At 39.7% G+C, this 21,170-nt stretch overlaps 1 protein-coding gene across 2 annotated transcripts in view; it reads left to right on the top strand.

Annotated features, from left to right (window-relative positions):
• Positions 1–21,170, top strand: part of Oxsr1 (oxidative stress responsive kinase 1) — an 87,136-nt gene that overhangs the window by 50,385 nt on the left and 15,581 nt on the right. For both annotated transcript variants that reach the window (XM_036194401.1, XM_036194402.1), the window contains exons 5-11: positions 4,540–4,595; positions 5,712–5,821; positions 7,623–7,724; positions 9,088–9,221; positions 14,548–14,596; positions 15,335–15,400; positions 17,815–17,937. In XM_036194401.1, the coding sequence (XP_036050294.1) occupies positions 4,540–4,595; positions 5,712–5,821; positions 7,623–7,724; positions 9,088–9,221; positions 14,548–14,596; positions 15,335–15,400; positions 17,815–17,937 (640 nt within the window). The remainder of the gene's footprint in view (positions 1–4,539; positions 4,596–5,711; positions 5,822–7,622; positions 7,725–9,087; positions 9,222–14,547; positions 14,597–15,334; positions 15,401–17,814; positions 17,938–21,170) is intronic.

The raw sequence follows: 21,170 nt of genomic DNA, 5'->3' as shown, positions 1-21,170 counted from the left end.
CTGAGTCAGTGCTTCTCAACCTTCTTACTGCTGTGACCCTTTAATACAGTTTTTCGTGTCATGGTGACCCTAACCATACAATTATTTTCATTGGTACTTCATACTGTAATTTTGCTACTGTTACATAATGTAAATGTTATGTAAGGTGAATGTTTGTGTTTTATGTTGATCTTAGGAGACTCTTGTGAAAGCTTGTTTGACACCCCCCCCCAAGCGCCGCCCAAGCAGTTGTGACTCACAGGTTGAGAACCAGTGCTCTCAGAGCAGCCAGAAGAAGTCCTGAGTAGTGTAGATTTCTGTAAGTAGTAATGAAATACACTAGTTTTTAGTCAGGTCTAGGAGAAGGTTGAATTGGGAAGCAGACGTAGATGTTTAGTAGTTGGCTTTTCTCCTGTGTGTCCAGGGCAGTTGTTACTGTAGGTCTGTATGTCAGGTTTCCTACCTGTCTGCCTCTCTAGACTTTTCAGGTCTTCCCCCCCACCCCCCACCCCCTGCATTGAGACAAGGTCTCAGTATACAGCCCTGACTGGCCTGGAACTTGCTGTATAGAGCAGGCTAGCCTTGAACTCACAGAGATCTACCTGCCTCTGCTTCCTGATGACTAGGCTCAAAGATTTGTATCCCTGTGCTCAGGCTGACTGAAAGGGTTTTGTGACGAAAGAGCATCTTGGTGATCAGGGTCAAGGGATGCCACAAAAATCACACCATGCAAGAGATCTCAGGCAAGAGATTTACTGGGGGGAGGGGTGGCCACAAAATGGCTGCCTCTGAGTGGGGATGGAGAACAGAGACAGACCAGGTTGTGATGGTGGGCTTTATTTAAAAGGGGTATGGAGCATGCACGTAGGGAAAATACAGACAGTGGCTACAGTGGAAACATATGGCATTGGCCGTTAGTTATGACTAGACTGGGTCGTAAGCACTGAGTCACCGGTTCCAGAATATGATGGTTCTTAGTTGATGTCTTAATTAGGGTTTCTATTGCTGTGTTGAGACACCATGACCATGACAACTTTAATAAAGGAACACTTTTAATTGGGACTAGCTTATAGTTTCAGAGGTTTAGTCCATTATTATCAGTAGAAAACATGGGGGCACACAGGTAGACATGGTGCTGGAGAAGGAGCTGAGAATTCTGCATCTGGATCCACAGGCAGCAGAAGTGAAAGTGACATTAGGCCTAGTTTGAGCATCTGAGACCTCAGAGCCCACTCCACAGTGACACACTGCCTCATTAAGGCCACACCGAATCTGCAAGACACCTAATAGTCCACTCGATCAAGCATTCACATGCCTGAGTCTATGGGGTTGTTCTGTTTTCTTCTCCCTTTGGTTTTTCTAAGACAGAGTTTCTCTGTGTAGCCCTGTCCTGTCCTGGAATTCACTCTATAGACCAGGCTGGCCTCAAACTCAAAACCTGCCTCTGCTTCCTGAGTGCTGGGGTTAAAGGCATGTGCCACCACTGCCCAGCACTATTCTGTTTTTTAAGCAAAATGTTACATTATATGAAGCTTTTCTCTTCCCTCTCCAGAATATATTTAAAGCACACCTATAATTCCACATACTTGGGTTACTGAGGCAGCCGGATCATGAGATAAAGACTAGCTTGGGTTACACAGTAAAACTCTTCAAAACTAAACAAAGACAAGAAGGGCTGGAGAATCAGTTTAGTGGTCAAGAGCACTGACTATTCTTGTAGAGGGTATAGGTTCAGTTTCCAGCATCTACATGGAGGCTCACGACCATCTCTGACTTCACTTCCATGGGTTCCAGTGCCCTCTTCCAACCTTCTTGAGTACCAGGCAAACACATGGTACACATGCATACATTCAGACAAAACCCGCATATACATTTTATAAATAAATGAAGAAACAAGATTATATTTGGGTTATTTTCTATAAGCTTATATATTCACTGGCATATACAAATAGATTCTTCACTGGTGACCTACTGTAGTTACTTCTATTTATTTATTTATTTTGCTCTTTGCTCTTTGGGGGCCTACCACCCAGCTCCCAGATAAATAACAGAGACTCTTACTTATGAATACCCGACATTCGCTTTGCTTGTTTCTAGCCAGCTTTTCTTAAATTACCCTGTCTACCTTCTGTCTCTGGGCTTGCACCTTTCTCTAATTCTGTATATCTTTCTTTTCTTCTTACTCTGTGGCTGGCTGTGTGGCTGGGTGGTTGGCCCCTGATGTCCTCCTCCTTTTTCTTGTTCCTTCTCTTCCCTTTTTCTATTTATTATTCTCTCTGCCCACCAGCCCTGCCTATCCTTTTCTCCTGGCTCGCCTGGCTGGTCAGCTCTTTATTAGACTAATCAGGTGTTTTAGACAAAGTGACACAGCTTCACAGAGTTATCAAATGCAACATAAAAGAGTGCAGCATATCTTTGCTTCATTAAACACATATTCCACAGCATAAACAATTGTAACACATCTTAAACTAATATTCTATAACAATCCACTGATGAATAATTAGGTCATTCCTATTTTTTGAATACAGTATATTTAGTTTATAACTCTAACATTTGAAACAGAATGTAGGTGGTAGAAATGGGTTGGAGGCAACTTTGGTTAGTATTTAATTTTCAACCCCTCTTGCCATGTCCCTCCTCATACTTGTGAGGGAAAAACAAACCCAGGTAGGTAGTCCTCTGTTGCTGGGTCCTAAGGGTTCTTTTGAGGGAGGTGGTGAGAAGGTGTGGCATCAATGACACAGGCACTGGGAGTCATATGAAAGGCCAACAGCAGACTCACTTATTCAGTAATGAGGAAAGCCTTATATACCTTCCTCCCATTGCATGCTTGCTCCTCATTGGCTAGGCACAATTACGACCTCTGACAGCACCTGTGGCTAGGCCTTCAGGCAGACTCCAGATTGGCTCATAAGGAAGTATGTTATGTGCATGCTTTGGCAACTGATTTGAGCCTTATCTTCCTGTAGTCTTCTATGTAGTTTATTCAGTCTATTTGATGATTGGATGATTGATTACTGCAGATGCAAGAGGTAATGCATTATTATGCAGATCACATATAGCTTATGGTGAAATGGGGAGACTTAGAAGTACAGCCATCTAGTAAACTCTGCAAGTACTACAGGACAGGTAGGAAAGAGGGTGGAGGAAGTAGTGGTAGAATTGTACTCTTCTTCGTTGGGTTTAAGAGAAACTCTTTTCTTACCAAAGGTAGTTAAGGTTCTTTTCTACCAAAGGTAGTAAGCCTGAAAGGATTCACTTTTCTTGAACCATCAATTAGCTAGTCAAGTTAGAGTATAAAGTGTAGCTCCCACCAATGGGTGAGACATAGTCATCACTAATGTCAGGGATAAAAGATGGAAGCAATCTTGGCTGAATGTACTTGCTAGCCTAGTTTGGGTTTTGGTGCACTGTTTTTTACAAAAAGAATTGCCATGCTGAGTTGCTTTCTCTTTCTTCGTGTGTTCCTTTATAAAACATCAAAATTTGTTTTGTGTTTTTTGAGACAGGGTCTGGCTGGCCTGCAATGCTCTATGTAGACCAGGATAGTCTCAGATCTACTGGCCATGTCCAGTCTGTTTCTTTTTCTCTCTGCTCCGGATTCTTCCAGGTGCCTCTGACTGTTCTCTCTCTTACCAACAATAATGCACCTCCAGTCATAGTACCATGAAGGTTTCTTTACGGCACCCCTCACATACACAGAGCCTATTCAGATTCCCTTAGTTTTTACCCAAAACTATGACCAAAAAAGTTTCATAGAATTTGGAAAATAAAAGACAGGGTTATGTACAATTTACTACTGTCTAGAGTGCTGGGATTCAAGCTGTATCCCACTATACTTGGCATTTTTTATTTTTTTTAGATAACAAACATGTATCCCAATTTTACTAGAATTGTTACATGTGATTCACAGTGAAAAAATATCCAGTTCTGAGTAATTTCGTTTTATTTTGTAAGTGTACAATAGAATCTGTTTCCAAATATGTACTCATTAATCATTTAGAAAGTGAGAACTGAGGGTTGAGGAACTTGGAAGAGAATGTTCCATTGTTTTTTAGCATATAGTTTGTATGGGGAAAGATTTTATGTTTCAGCAAAAAGAATTAGGTGAGGACAGATAAGGGTTACTTTCTTTGGCCATTATAATCCCAGTCAAGAATATTTAATGAGCCGGGCCAGTGGCACAAGCCTTTAATCCCAGCACTTTGGATGCAGAGCCAGGCAGATCTCTGTGAGTTTGAGGCCAGCCTGGTCTACAGAGTGAGTTCCAGGACAGACTCCAAAGCTACATAGAGAAACCCTGCCTCAGAAAAGAAAAAGGAAGAAAAAGAAAAGAAAAGGGAAAAAAAGAATATTTAATGAGCTTAAGTTTTCTAGGTAGTATAGTTTTCTTTTTAATGTTTGGATTATAATATAAATAGTTAAAATTACTATTGACTTTAATACTCTAATATAAAACAAAATATTTAAATGGTGTTAATATTTTGTAAATAAACAGTTGCCTCTTAAATAGTGCTATTTTAAAGAACAAATGTTGATGGTGTTTTTTTTTCCTTGAAGAGATGTGAAAGCTGGAAACATTCTCCTAGGAGAAGATGGCTCTGTACAGATCGCAGGTAATGATTACCATGACTTACTTTCCTTTGGTTGGAGTGTGTGTGTGTGTCATGCATGAATGCATGCAGGTATGTGGTTTCACATTTGTTGATACTTTGCCTCTGAGGCCTTTTGTCCCTGCATCCTGAGCACTCATATAAGCGGCTACTATGCCTGTCTGGTATTTGTATGGGTGCTGGGGATCCAGACTTAGGTCCTCCTGCTAGTTTAATGTCTGTCTTATGGTTTGGATTATACTTGCCTAGTGATCAGCTATGTTGAGCATCTTTTCATGTTTATGTTATCCATTTGCTTTTCTTTGGTGAAGTCCTTTGCCTTTTTCTTAAATGTGATTTTTGTTGTTGCTGAATTTTGTTTGTTTGTTTTTGTTTTGTTTTTTGAGACAGGGATTTTCTGCGTAGTTTTGGTGTCTGTCCTGGATCTCACTCTGTAGACTGGGCTGGCCTCAGACTCATAGAGATCCTCCTGGCTCTGCCTCCCGAGTGCTGGGATTAAAGGTGTGCACCACCACCTGGCGAATTGTAGAATTATTATTGTTGTTGTTGTTGTTACTATTATTATTATTATTATTATTATTATTATTATTATTATTATTATAGACAAAAATCTCTTTGTAGCCTATATTGGCTTCTGACTCTTTAGTCTTGGAATGTAGTTTTTTTTTTTTTTTTGTTATTTTTGTTTTTTGTTTGTATATTCTGGATATTAATACTTTTACAGTTGTGGTTTCAAATATTTTCTCTGAATCTGTGGGTTCATGGGTTTCAATCCAGGGCTCATTAGACCCTTTGATTTGAGTCCTAACCTCACCCTGAGGGAGGCAGAGTAAGAGCATGTCTGAGCAGGGAGCTGTTCATGACTACCCGGAAGCTGAGAGCAGCAAGAAGGGTCTTTGCGGAACATTGACCCATTTCCTCCTAGTAGGCTCCACCTTGACATCATCTCCCCAAGTGCTGTCATATTCTGACTCTACAGGGGTCAATCTGTTGGTTATATGGAACTCTCAGAAGCTATCACTTCTCAAAGCCCAGCAGTTGGCAACGAGCCCAAATTCATGAGCCTGTGGGAGCTCCTTCCTCTTCAAACTATAACAAATGCCGTCTCTTGTGTTCCAGACTTCGGTGTTAGTGCTTTTTTAGCGACTGGTGGTGACATTACCAGAAATAAAGTGCGGAAGACATTTGTCGGCACCCCATGCTGGATGGCACCCGAAGTTATGGAGCAGGTACTGTGAGTTTTATCTTTTTGAAATGGTTTAGGATTTTGTTAGGAAACCTCAATAGTGTTTATATTTGTTCAATATACAAGGTTGGCTGCATGAAATGTGTGTTTCCATTGATTGGTTACGACCTTGGTATAAGGAAAGATAGTATCACAGTACAAAGCAAACAAACAAACAAAAAATAGATCTTTACATAGGACATCAGAAACTTAAGACTATACCAAATATAATCAAGTAGTAAGAAAATAAAACTATTAAAAATACCTATTTTAGTACAGACAAAATGCCCTGGTTGTTTAGCTTATAGTTTTCTTGCTGGGGCTCGTTTGCACTTCCCACTGCACCTCAGACCACCCACCGCAGTCTCTTGTCCTTGTCTCACCATATCCAGTGAACACTCTTACTCCCAGTGCGTATTTCTGAGTGCGTCTCTCTTCTTCCTCATGGTGCTTGAGATTATTCATGCTCCAGCCTCATTTCCTTCTTCCATTTTCTCCTGATCCTCAGACTGCTCCTCTGGCCTCTAGGCCATCTACTCCTTTGTGTTTTGTTTTGTTTTTCAAGACAGGCTTTCTTTGTGCAGCCCTGCTGTCCTGGAACTTGATTTGTGGACCAGGCTGTCCTCAAACTCAGAGATCCACCTGCCTCGGATGGTGTTGGCCATCCTGTAAAAGATTCCTAAATGATATACAATCAACCTTATTTCTCAAGACTCCAGGTATCTTTCAACACTGTATGGCAGTTTGTATGAGCGTCTCAGATGTGTTACTGCACAGCCTGTGGAAGGAGGACACTGCAGACCACACAAGGCCAGAAGAGGCTGTGCATAGGAACAGAAAGAACAGACACGGGCTGTGGAAAAGGGGGGGATAGGAATGAATATGAGAATTCATTAGTTTTCCTGAGATAGAGGGTGTGGCAGGGGTTTAATCTACTTCTCATTTAAGCAGGGGCTTCCCCTTGTCTGTTTGGTAGAGAAGCATGTTGAAATATTGTCCATGCAGGGAGCTTGCCTTTGGGTCACTAGAGGCCTTCCTGTTTTTCCAGAAGGCAGGACAGCACATATATTGACCACTGAATTTAAGTCTTGATGGTGGCAGTATAAATGTGAGAAATGTGATAGCTTATTCATACCAATGACATAAAAAAAAAATCCCTAATCCCTTTATAACTTTTCTCAATTGTAGGAATAGTGATAAAATACTGGGTATTAACAAAAACAAAAACCCCAGGAGGAGAGAGACAGGAAAGAAAGGGAAGGAAAGACAAGGAGGGAAAGACAAGGAAGAAAAGAAGAAAACAGGTGTCCTGGAATTTGGAAAATAAAAGACAGGGCTGTGTAAAGTCTTGGTTCCCATTTTGTCTTTTTTGTTTGTTTCTTTAATTTTGTTTGTTTTGTAAATAGAGCACACTTTTTAATTATATCAAACTTAATGATAGTTTCATATTTTTGTTTTATGACTATTTTTCCTGCAGAATTAATAAGCACTACTAGTAATTGACTATAACATTCTTTTAAGTGATTATAATAGTTAACAGTTTACTGGTTTAAGGTTTATGAACACATTGTGGTAGTGCACATTTACAATCCTAGTGCTTAGGCTGAGGCAAGAGAATCAAAAATTCAAGGCTAGCCTGGGCTATACAGGGAGACCTCTCAAAACGAAACCCCCCCTCCTCAAAATAAATCTGCCAAAGTTTATGAACACTTTTTCATGACATACTAGAAACTTTTGTAAGTGTTTTAGTCTGGTTAAAGTAGTTGTGCACATTTCTCTCTTCTGCCCTCCCCCTACCCCTTCAGGTTCGAGGTTATGATTTTAAAGCTGATATCTGGAGTTTTGGAATCACAGCGATTGAACTGGCCACAGGGGCAGCTCCTTATCATAAATATCCACCAATGAAGGTGAGGCTCATATTTAAAGTATTACTCCAGCTCAAGTCCCAGTTACTTTTCACAGTTTTTTTTGTTTTTTGTTTTGTTTTTTTTTAATGTGCTTTGGTGTTTTGTCTGCATGTATGTGTTGTGTGAAGGCATTGGGTCCCCTAGAACCAAAGTTACAGATAGTTGTGAGCCGCCATGTGGGTTCTGGAAGTTGAACCTGGGCCCTCTGGAAGAGCACTCAGTGCTCCAACTGCCAACCCATCTATCTCTTCAGCCCATTTTTCCGAGCCTTTGACATTTGCCAGGCATACCCATAGTTATTTATTTTGCTAGATTTTTTTATGTGTATTGTAACAAAATATAATCTTTCCAATAAAATTACCAACTTAGCCATTTTTACTTGGTGTTATGTATGGATCAAACCCAGGGTAAACCACTTTTGGATGTGCAGTCAAGTTACAGATGTTCATGATATGTTTTCTTCACCATCTACAAACTCTTTTTCCTTGGGTTCAGAGCCTTTGAGCTCTTTATGTAGTTCCTCATGGAATTCTGACTGAGCTGGTGGATTACAGTCGTCTTTCTGTGCTGTGAACACAGAACTGCTCCCTGGTCTCACTGTGGTTTGGTCTTTATCCAATCATGGTTTCTCTGCTCATCTGCCTCTCGTAGACTCCGGTGACAGAACAGCTAAGACGCCCAAGGGTGCAGGGAGGCAGGAAGGATGTGAACTCGTGTCTGAATAGGTGATTTCTGTAGAAGTTTCTGGAAGAAAAGGGTCCACACTATGTAAAGTCAAGGGAGAACAGGTCAAGTACTGGACAAGTTAACAGCCACACATGATATCCAGTACACGTGAAAACCTTGGGTTCTAAACAGTCAAACTATTTCTTGTGGTGCTTCGTGTTGGGCTCAGGGTCTCACACATGCTAGACAAGTACGTATATCCCCTAAGCTATATCCCCAACCCTTAAAGTCCCTCCTAGACGTTAACGTGTATGTGTGCGTGTATATCTGTGTGTGAGCTTTTAGAGACCACAGGTTATTGTCAGTCACTCTTCACCTTATATTTTGAGACAGGGTTTCTGTCTGAAACTGAACTAGACAGTCTGGCAGACTTGGTGGCCAGTAAACTGCAAGGAGCTCCTCCCGCTCTCCAGCTGGGATTACAGGCATGGATCACCACACCCAACTTTTTCCATGAATTCTGAAGGGTTAAATTCAGGTCCTTCTACTTGTAGTACAGCAAACACTCTACCACTGAGCCATCTCTCCAGCCTCTAGATGTCAACTTCTGGAGAGTAAAATCTGCTTGTATGTTGGGAAGCTTTAATCCATATTAAAAACCCCTCAGAAATTTATACTGTACTGAAAATTCTTACAGGTTTTAATGCTGACACTCCAGAATGATCCTCCTTCTTTGGAAACCGGTGTTCAAGATAAAGAAATGCTGAAAAAGTATGGAAAATCATTTAGAAAAATGATTTCACTGTGCCTTCAAAAGGATCCAGAAAAAAGGTAAAATATTAGATAAATGTGACGTGTCTCTTTTTGATACATAAACAATGTGGGAAACCCTAAATTTTACATGTGTATGTATATGTGGGATTATGTGTGTATTTTTTTAAAAACTTTTTTTTTTATTTATTAACTTATTATGTATACAGTATTCTGCCTGCATATGTCCCTGCAGGCCAGAGGAGCACACCAGATCTCATTACAAGTGGTTGTGAGCCACCATGTGGTTGCTGGGAATTGAACTCAGGTCCTCTGGAAGAGCAGCCAGTGCTCTTAACCGCTGAGCCATCTCTCTAGCCTGTGTGTATTCTTAAAATGAATGAAATACAAACTTTGGAAACATTTATAAAGGCCACAAGATTGGAAGGGACTGAGTTGATTTCTGTGTTCTTTTAAGTATATTGTATATCTTGATGGTTCAGATCTTGATTAATTTCTTAAAACTATGAAATTATGAGCTGGGTGGTGATAGTGCACACCTTTAATCCCAGGCTTGAGAGACAGAAGCAAGTGGAGCTCTGTGAATTCTAGGCCAGCCTGGTCTATAGAGTGCGTTCTAGGACAGCCAAGGATACACAGAGAAACCAAAAAACCAAAAACAAATTAACTATGAAATTATATATTGTGAATTCTGTATTAGTAAAATGCCACGTTAATGGGAAAGTTTTTCTTTCTTTTTTTTTGAGACAGGGTTTCTCTGTGTAGCTTTGGAGCCTGTCCTGGAACTTGCTCTGTAGACCAAACTGGCCTTGAACTCACAGAGATCTGCCTGCCTGTGCCTCCCAAGTATTGGGATTAAAGTTATGTACCACCAGGGCTGGGGAAATTTTTCTTTTTCCAACTTGCACTTAAAATATAACTGCCGTTTACAATTTAATAACAAAAGAACTTTAACATACACATTTATATTTCATGCCAAATAATTGTACTTTCCATGTTGGAAAGATTTTAGTAAACAAAATTTAAAATAGTTTCCTTGTCCGCTTTAGACACAGTCAGTGGTAAGTAGCAGGCTCTTAACTAAGGGTATTTAGTGTGTGTGTTACTTTGAACAGCATTTGTAGGTGAGATCACTGAGTGGAGCCTTCTGTTTTTAAGGTCACTCGAATCTCTAGTCTCAAAGGTGGAACTTGAGTCTAAAGCTCATCATTTGTCACTGGGGCTGCGTCCCTACTGTATCTTGGTTTCTGTTTGTGTTTGTATACATCAGCTTCCCATATCCACCCCCATGCCCCATCTACAGGTTCATCCACCTGTGGATCCAAGTACTCTGATCCAGTTATAGCAGCATTCGGCATCATCAGCCTTTTCTTTGTCCTCATTCCTTGAGCAACGCAGTATACCAGCTATTGGCATAGAGTTGGCAGGATAGCGCTGTTCCAGCTAAGCTGGAGGTGGTGTAAAGTGCGGGAGGATTGTGTGGGTTCTGCACAGATACTGGTCCATGTAAATACAAGGGATTGAGCGTCAGAGCTTTGGTATTGGCAAAGGGATACAATTTTCTGGAAACAGTTCTCCTGGGATACCACAGGACTATTGTATATTTCACAAAGTTTCTTAGTACTAAAAGTTGTTTAATTTTGTTTTCTCTAAAGGTCGACAAAAATAAAAGACTTTGACATCCTTGATCATGTGTCTAGTATATGTAATGGGGCTTCAGAATTTACTGTTGGAAATATTAGAAAGGGTAAGAAAAACAGCAGAAAAGTTCATGTGTATGTTCTTAGAATTTTTTTTCTGTTTCTCAGCAGTGGCTAAAATTGATAGGAATACCTTTGTTTCTGCCAAGCTAGCTGACAAAAAGAAAAAATTCCTTTGTTACGAATACCTAGAAGTAACAGATAAAAATCCATCAAACTTAAAAGATTCTTAGGTGCCAGAAATAGTGAAGAATCCATAAATTACAGAAGAGTCCTGAACTAATCCCGTGGCTCCTTCCAATATCATACTAGGCTGGCTTTCTGAATCCGGTACTGTGACTTTTGGAATTAGGACCTTGGGTCCACCTGGAGGAGAATTTCAGCTGAGTTCCTATATAGAGATAGGATCATCAGAAAACATCTTCCTCCTTTTTTTTTTTTTTTTTAATAAACTGTATATTTATTTTTAGTTTATACATATGAATGTTTGCCTTTATGTACATCACATATACACACAAGAAGCCTCCTTCCCTTCTCAATGAGATGATAAACAGAATAAAAACTGGTCATTGCCAAGAGGCAACAGCATCTCTCCTCATTGTTTTGACTTTATCTCTATGGCTTGAGTCTGAATTTGTACTCTCCACATTAAATGCATATGTTGCACCTGCTAGGGTTTAAGCATTGAAATACTGTTATCAGGCAGCTTCATTTGGGCTGCAAGAGTCTCAGAAGTGCACTCAGAGAGTACCAGCGAATCCAGGTCTCCTGGCTCCTGGGAACAGCACTCCACTCAAGCTGCTGTCGGCCACTCAAGCTGCAGCACACTTGGTGGCACTGTACCATGCACCAGAGTTGGCAGACACGACAGCTTTAGTTCTTCAGGGTCTTTCAGTAATGCAGTGCTAGCTGAAAAGATGGTAAATCTTTAAAATTAAAACCATAAATCAAAACCATAGGAAAAGTCTCATTATGCCCAAAGAATCAAGCAAGACTTCTAGAATGGGAAGGTTCAGTTAAAATGTAAAACAGTGGATTCCCCTTGTATGGTTGGGCTGTAATTTGCTCCTGATTGAATAAGGTATGAAGAAAGATCACTCACCAGATGATTGACAGCGTACTGAACCTGGGGCAGTGGCGCAGTAAGAAGGGTGCATTGCCTGTGAAGCCTCCTTCACCCTTCCCTAACTGCAGTTTAGAATGAGAGAGTAGTAAAGAGCTCCAGGTTGAGAGACGTGCTGTGGAATGTCTGACTGGTAGTTATCAGAAGTGTCAACAAAGAAGAAATTGAAAAACCTGATGATTAGAAGAGATTGATTGGATATGGAGACTAGATGTGACAGGTATACCGCAGGTGCTTTGACAGAGAAGGGCCCCATGGGAAACTGAAGAAATCCAAATGAAATCTGTAGTTTTTAGGTAGAAAGATTGTCCTAGTGTTAATGCTTTAGTTATTTCTTGATAATTATAATTTGATCATGTAAAAGGCTAACTTTATGAAGCTAGAGAAGGATATGAAGAAATAGTGTACCATCTTTTCAACTCTTTTGTAAGTCAAAACTATTTCAAAATAGATATTTTTTTAAATCTCTAGGAAGTATAGAAAATGTATTCCAATTTGAGAACTAGAATTAAATGTTATTTAAAATCAAAGAACATAAAACCCAACCCCTAGTAAACCCATTAAACAGAAAAATGGCAGAAAACAAAACAAAAACTATCAACTGGTTAAGCTCTAAGCACTGTCATAAACATTTAAAGCACTTACACCATCTCATTTAATTTTCACAGTAATCTTACCAGGATGGTACTTTTGCTTTCTCTGTTTTACAAATGAAGAAACAGCAATCAGAGGTTAACTAGTCTTGTGCAAAGTCACACCTGCAGTAAATGGTGTTCAATCTGTGTGTACACCATCACACAGATGCTTGTGTGCACATGTGTAGACTTACCAAAGAGAGACTGGTGAGAATGGAGGAGAAGTAATATTTAAATAACAGCCCATCATCCTAACACTTGGGCGGGACTAGGAGGACCAGAAGTTAGTGGACAGCTGTGGCTGTTAAGCCAAGGTTGAGGGCAGCCTTGGATACAGGGCACTTAAAAAATCTACTCATGGAAAGACAGAACTGCAGACTTTGTAGCTGTGAAGCCTTGACTACTCACATTAGAGATTCCAAATGGTGTCTCTTCTCCCCGCTGTGCATCTCTTGTATGCAGCCTCAGTAATTCCCTGCTGAGGAACTGTAGGCCAGCGCCTCTAATCACCTGAGTGAGGCCAGACCATAGTTAAGTAGTAGTGAGGGAGAGTAACTGCCAGTTCTCCAGCTCGTCAAGTTCTAGTCTTCAAGAGTGAACATGGAATAAGGTGGTTTGGTTTTGTTTTGTTTTGTAGTCACATCCTTTCATTTCACTCTTCCACACTTGTACTCTAGAAAAAAGAAATGGAATAGAAGAAGGAAATGAACACTAAGATGCTATCCTGGGCAAAGAAAGCATTAAACATTGAAATCTTTACCAAATGAAGAATGCCACTGTTTAATTTCAGTTTACATAGCATTGGCCATTTGTTCCTAATCTGCATTAATCTTCTGAGGCATTGGTTGTTAAGCTTAAATTTACTTTGGAACTACCTGGGAAGGTTTAAGAACTACTGATACCTCAGTCTCACTCCCAAATATTATGCTTTATTTGGTGAAATAAAGCCTAGTGTAGGGCCAGGCGGTGGTGGCGCATGCTTTTAATCCCAGCACTCGGGAGGGAGAGCCAGGCGGATCTCTGTGAGTTCAAGGCCAGCCTGGTCTACAAAGTGAGTTCCAGAACAGGCTCCAAAGCTACACAGAGAAACTCTGTCTTGAAAAACAACAACAAAAAGCCTAGTGTAGTGATTTGAAAATACCTTCCAGATGTTCTAGTGCATAGCAGTGTTTAAGAGCCCCTGTTCAGACTGAGGTATGCAGAGGTAAATGCTTACCAGGCTTCTGTACAAACTTCCATCCTCATCAGTGGGGTAAAACGAGACAGAATCAACACTGTTCTTAGCACTTGGGTAGATAGCTCTGAGAAAAACATTGGATAGCATTATGTGGTAATTATGTGGTAATGTTAGGTAAGGTCTTTGAGGAATAAATTATTCTTAGTGATCTTCTTTTAAAAGTTTTTAATGTATAACTGAACACAACTGAATTTGGGTTAAATTTGGAAAATATACTTTAAATATTTTTTTCCTTAAAGGGAAATTGAGCAATTAAGAATCTGTTGTTGCCTTAAATTGAAACCTGTTGGGCTGCTGTATAGCAAGAATCAAAATGTTTGATTTCTCTTTTCCAGTTTAAATGCATTTTTGCGCTTTGCTAACACTTTTAGGTAGTTATTGTCTAACTCCCTGAAAATGATATTGCTAAGTAGCAAACATTGGAAGTCCCTAGGAATCGACTTCTAGAAACAGTATTTTACTAATGAATTTTTCAAAGATTCTGCAGTTGTCATTAGCACATTTCTATTTGAATTTTTGTTCTACTCAGTGTCCTATACCAAGGTTATCCTGCTTTTTGTTTTTTAGCAGGGGAAATAAAATGAAATAACAGAGGAGTTTTTAGTTTGCTGTTCAGGAAATAGTTTCTCATTTTCAAAGATGGAAATTCATGTTGTGCTTGAAAACTAAAAATTCTCCTTTCTGCTTTTAGACCAACAGCAGCAGAGCTATTGAGGCACAAGTTTTTCCAGAAGGCAAAGGTAGGCATTCCAGCTTTTGAGTGTATGCATTCATATGATACTAGTTGTGTTCATGGTTTATAAGTTGCATTTCTTAAGATGGTTACATTTGGAGAAGTGATGGTAGATAAAATAATTACTGAAGGTATTATGTATGCAGTTTTTGGTAAGTAAGATAACTTATTTTGGGGAGCTGGAGTGAGATACTTTCCACACAAGCATGAAGACCTAAATTTGATCCCCAGAACCCATAAAGAAATCGTAAAGAGACTTGGCTTATAATTCCCCTGGACAGACAGACCCTGGAAGTCTTCGGCTAGTAAGACTAGGCTAATGCATGAGCCCCAAGTCTCAATGAGAAATCTTATCTTAACACACCTATGTCATACATCTCCCTACACATGAACAGTTTTTTTTTTTTTTCCTATTGTAAAAGCACTCTGAACAATTGAGCTCTCTAAACTAATAAATACCCCATATCCCAACCATAAGGCATTAGTATGTTTGGAAATGCAGGGCCAACAAAGGACATACAGTAAAGGGAGCTTTTCATAGAAAATGATTTCTAGTACACACTGAAGGTTTGTCTCCAGTTGAAAAATGATGGAAGTGCTGAACACAAGCCTTCAGAGTGAAAAGATAAAAGCTGTTCTCGTCTCCTCACCAAACAGTTTATTATCACATATTAATTGTGATTGACACTTCTGTGTCAGTGTTCGGTTCAATAAAAGGTTCTGATAACTGACTTTTATTTTCTAGAATAAAGAATTTCTTCAAGAAAAAATATTACAGAGAGCACCTACCATTTCTGAAAGATCTAAAAAGGTAAATGGGGGTATCATCAGGGTTTAATTTTAGTTTTCTTAGGTTGCTTAGAACAAATTTGTGGGAGTTTTTTGTTGTTTGTTTTGCATTTTTAAAGTGGGTGCTGTTCTGTTGATAGAAATGTGGATTTTTCATTTTCAGTCATTTCAAAGCATTTTATATACTCAGTCAGCAAATATCTGTCAGCTGTATGCTCAGATGTTACTCTGTTGTCTCCTAGAATAACAAGGTGGGCTGGATGGCAGTTGGTGGTGAGTCAGTTCTAACCCCTGTTAGTGACTGTTTCCAGCTGTCTAGAGTGAGATGGCGATTTTGCATAGCACTTACAGCTTGTGGTATAAGTCATATTATCTCCTAGCTTAAGACAATGTTATAACAAGGCACTTTGTTTAGTGTGTGTTGTTTCTAAGAACTTTTTTGGTCATAATTTGAACATAAAGAATACATTAAAGTCCCAGTTTGGGCAAAATTGATATTTGCCATTTCACCACAAGGAACCCCCCACCCCCACCCCATTTCTTTACTTCTCTCCTTAAAGGAGACTTAGCATGTGTGAAGGAAATGTCCCATGGATTTCTGTTGATGATGGACTAGAGGGAGAAGACCAGGGTCCTCTGTTCCATATGATATAGTAGAAGGCTTGTCTGGAAATTAGGGTCATTCTGGTATATGGTATAGTAATAGGAAGTTAGGACCATTCTGGTAGAAGCTTACTATCTATACATTTCACTACTTGAAATGAAGGTCATTATTCAGAAGGTTTTGCTTAACGAAGACCAAAGGTATCTTAAATATTCTTGAGTTTATATACTTACTAACAGTCACTAACAACACATTAGCTTGCCTTCACTTCTGAGCTCTGTCATTCTTCAAGTAGAAATGCTCAAGTCTGATTATTAAGAGATTTCCATTTTTGCTGGGCGGTGGTGGTGTCCACCATTAATCCCAGCACTTGGGAGGCAGAGACAAGTAGATCTCTGTGCGTTCGAGACCAGCCTTGTCTACAGAGCGAGTTCCAGGAAAGCCAAGGCTACACAGAAAAACCCTGTTTTGAAAAACAAAACAAAAAGATCTCCATTTTCTTCTTCATAAATTGCTCATGAGAAGCTAGCCTTTTCTTCCCTAGAATTAAAATGACACTACTTCCCTTCTAGAAAGGTTACCTTCCATTTTTACTTATATTCTTTCCCCTTGAGTTTATCAACTGTTGTTGCTTATCAGAATCACAAGGAGTTCAGCACATAATCAGGTCATCACAGATGACTGAAATCTAATGTCTGGGGAATGGGACTGTTCCTTCCATGGCTGGCCACTCGGGGAAACACTGTACATTGTCCCACTCACTTTAGGTCATTAGTATATCACTTCCTCAAAATTTTTTCTTTGACTACCTGAACTCCAACTTTATATTTCTTCATGTTTTACTTTACTTTGAAGAACATATCACTATCTAACATGACAGCTATTAGAACAAAAACTTATGTTCTTCACATTGTCTTAGTAGGCCTAGGTCAGTTTTTTGTACACAGTAAACATTCACAAATAATTTGATTCAATGTAAAATCTCTGCTTGTAATTGCAGTAAATCCTAATTGAAATTGTTTAGTGTCTGCAGTATGATTTCTTTAAGATTGGTGAATCTAAAAAAAAACCCATAAGCTGGGTTTTATATTTATAGCACACATGTAATCATACACTTACAATATTTTGGAGGCTGAAACAAAAGGATTGTAAGTGAGGGTAGCCTGGACAATGTTGTGAGAGGTTGTCTCAAAATTAAATTTGGGGGTGGGAATGGGGAGCTGGCTCAATGGGTAAAGTACCTGTTGCACATGCATGAGAAAATGAGTTCACATCTCCAGAACCCACATAAAAAACCAGACATGAGAGGTTATGCCTGTAACTCTAGCCTAGGGAGTGAGAGGATGGAGACACCTTTAATCCCAACACTGAGGAGACAGACAGGCAGGCTGATCAGTGTCAGTTCAAGGCCAGCCTGGTCTATAATGCAAGTTCCATGCCAGCCAGAGCTACACACTGAGACCCTGACCCAAAAGAGGAAAAAAGTTGAAAAAGAATGGATTCTTTCTTTACCTTGGGTTTGTTTATGGTATATGTGAAACCTCCTTTCTTCTCCTTTGAATGTCTTCAGACATTACATGCTAGATTTTTCTCCTATGCCTTAACATAAAAAACATTATTGGGGTTAAGAGTAAAAGAGGTTGTGCACAGTTAAAGTACTAGATAGAGCAGATTGAGGGGTAGAGGGTGTGAATTTGTATGGCACACTTACCAGGATAATAATGATGTAGTTACTGTTTTATTTAGGTGGAAAAAAGGGATGGGAAGTAGAGTTGAGGTTCTTGTTCAGTGTATAAAAAACACCATAATTCTCATGCCTTCCTTTTGCTCAGGTTCGGAGAGTACCGGGCTCCAGCGGCCGTCTCCATAAGACAGAGGACGGGGGCTGGGAGTGGAGTGATGATGAATTTGATGAGGAAAGTGAGGAAGGGAGAGCAGCCATCTCACAACTCAGGGTAAGTGTTAGTGAACTGGATAGCCTTCAGCTAGAGTTGTCTGTGGGCTCAAAGAGAAGGAAGACAAGGACTGCTGACGGTCTCCTGGGTACTTCTGTGTAGCAAACTAGATTTGCGTGCTCTCTGAATGTGATGACATTTAGGACATATGAAAATGACCCATGTTTAGAGGAGAAAACTCTTGATATGGAGAATAACTGGATTGTACTAATGGCTAGACACTGCAGAAGAACTGTGAACTAGAAGACCTTGTAACATAAAACCATATCCTGGAAGCATGTTACCCCTTACATGGAGAGGAGCGGTGGACTTCTTTAATTAGTATATATTGGATAGCTTATGTTGCCGTGTTTGTGTGCGTGTCTTGGGGTCTTCCTTTTCCTTTGCTTCCTCATTCTTACCCCCAAACTATGCATAGATGTATTTCTATAGATGCCAAGTGTTTAAGGGTACTATACCCTTGCCTACTCAGTACCTCCCCGCCTTTTTTGGGTGAGTTTAATATTGGTCATGTTTATATCTTTGCCTAGTGGGGTCTACTCTCATGGGAGTTCTTAGGACTCTCTTTGTTACTTTTTTGAGACGAGATTTCTCTGTAGGTCTGGCTGTCCTGGAGCTCTGTAAAAAGAGAAGTCCTTGAACGCATATTCTCTTGCCTCTGCCTCCCAAATGCTGGGGTTAAAGGTGTGCATCACCATACCCATTACCCTTAGGACTCTTGTTCTGTAGATGAACAGTCTCATTAAATAAGAAACACAGAGCTAATGCAGAGTTGAAAGCCCAAGAGGTCAGAGCAATAGCTAAGAGCTAAAAACCCTTTCTTACCCTTCACTGCCGCTGCTGTCCTTCCTCTCGGCAAGAGACCTATTTCCTGTGTGTCTGTCCTTTTATTGACTTTCTGATTTTCCTTCTCATTGGTTGTAAACCCAACCACATGACCTCCACATCACTGCCTGTCTGTACAGACCTCCAGGTCTTCTATGGTTGGTATTGAGATTTAAAGGCGTGTGTGTGTCTCCATGCTGGCTGTATGTATTTTTGAACACACAGAAATCTGCCTAGCTCTGCCTCCCAAGTGCTGGGATTAAAGGTGTGTGCCACCACCACCCAGCTTCTGCTATGGCTCACTATTAGCTCTGACCCCCAGGCAACTTTATTTATTAACATACAAATAAAATCACATTTCAGTACAAATAAAATATCACCATACTATTCATCATTGAATTTTTACTTACCTGGTAGGTTTTAAGTCTAATTCTTTTGTATAACTAAGTTTTTTAAGGCCTTGCCAATGAAAATTGGCAAATATTTATTAAGCATCAAGCTTAGAAAAGTCCTGCAAGAGATACAAATGGTAAACATTTATTTTGCTTAATTGTGGATAGTTTCTGTGCTGTCCTTCAAGTTGACTGTGGTGGTTTGAATAGATATGGCCCCCATACACTCATGTGTTTGCATGCATGGCCATAGACAACAGCACTATTAGGAAATGTGACACTGTGAAGGCAGGTTTTGAGGTCTCATAGATGCTTAAGCTCTGCCCAGTGGAGCAGCTTCTTTTGCTGCCTGTGGATCAGGGTGTAGAACTCTCCATTCCTTCTCCAGTACCATTTCTACCTGCATACCAATGTGAAGATAATGGACTAAACCTTCAGAACTGTAATAGGAACCCTAATGAAGACATTTGCTCACCATTTCTTTCTTCCATCTGCTGCACATCCTGTGTGCAGTCTGTCTCATGTCAAGCACTGCAATAATGTAGAAGTTTATTCCTTTGTTTTTTATGTCTCCACATCACTGTGTTGTTTGTTTTATTTCTTATTTGTTAGTTTTTTTTTCATGTTGCTACTTAGTTTTTAAAATATAGGTAGTATAGTCACAAGACACCATTTATAATGTCTCTTTGGTAACTCTGAGGTCCATGCCGGTTCTGTGTGCTTCAGTGTCTGTTCACACTGGCATTAGGAGGGCTTTCCTGCTTCAATAGGTGCTTACCAATAATTTTGTGATTTTGTAGTTAGAAAAATTTAGTGAATGTGTAAGGTGATGGCTTCATTGTGATCCTTTCATATGTATACACCATTCTACTTTATTCTTACCTTCCCTCCTGTCATCCTCCCTCATCCTCTTGGAAAAATCTCTCCTCTGTCTTCCTGGTCCCCATTCCATCTCTCTTGATCTGCTTCCTGGGGCTTTGGTGCCGTCATGTGTATGCCACTTTTCTAGTTCTCTTTCCCTCTACTTCCCCTCCTCCTTTGAACCCAGAATCTTCATATAACAGAAAATGTGATTATATAATATTTGTCTGAGTCTTACTGATTAACACCGTCTGCAGTTTCATCCATTTCTTGAAAATGAAATGGTTCTTTGTCTTGGCTGTTGTAAGAATTATAGCTTTAAACCTGGAAGCATACGTATCTCTATGTAGTCTGGTCTAAATGCCTTCATACGTATACACAGGTGTGGTGTATCTGGGATATATGATAGGTTTAGTTTTAGTTTTATTATATTTATTTTGAGAATGTTTAAAATTGATTTAAGAGTTAGTATACACAGTAGTGAGTTTCATTATGGCATTCCTGTTTACACTCTGTCCTTCCTGTTTTGATCACAATCTTGGCCTTCCTCCATTCCCCTTCCTTGTTTGCAGCTCGGGTCCTGCTGCTTTTCTCCCTCCTTTCTAATAGCCCTGTTCACTTTTCATGTCACATACATTCCATTATTTTCTCCCCACTCCCCCTTAAGATATCTTCAACTCACCTGATTCTCTTTCTAGACTCACTGACCATGCAAACACAAATGAAAGTTTAAATCTAGGCACCACATAGGATGTATTTGTTTTTTTAGGGGTGTCTGGTTTCACAATGGTTTCCAATTTCACTCATTTTCCTACAAATGCCATGCTTTTATTTTTCTTCATGAATAAAATTCCATTGTATACTTACCACATTTATTTTATCCAATTTTCTGTTTAGTGGACATGTAGCTGGATAACACAGCTGAAAGCATGGATGTGCAAGAACATCTACAATGGAACTTTGAAAATATGTCAAATAACTAGCTTAAAGACTTAGATTTGGCCTATGATCTTAGGTATATAATATGTTTAGTTATGTTTATGAACATAATCATTAACATAAGCATTAATCGTCCGTTTATGATTAATGGAAAGAAATTTGGCTTTTGAGTATGACCTTTACTACCTGAGAATTCACACAGTATGGTTGTTTGCT

The sequence above is a fragment of the Onychomys torridus genome, chromosome 7, assembly GCF_903995425.1.
Source record: "Onychomys torridus chromosome 7, mOncTor1.1, whole genome shotgun sequence".
Classification (NCBI taxonomy): Eukaryota; Metazoa; Chordata; class Mammalia; order Rodentia; family Cricetidae; genus Onychomys; species Onychomys torridus.
The sequence above is the reverse complement of the archived record's forward strand: the minus strand, read 5'-3'. Positions and strand labels throughout refer to the sequence as shown.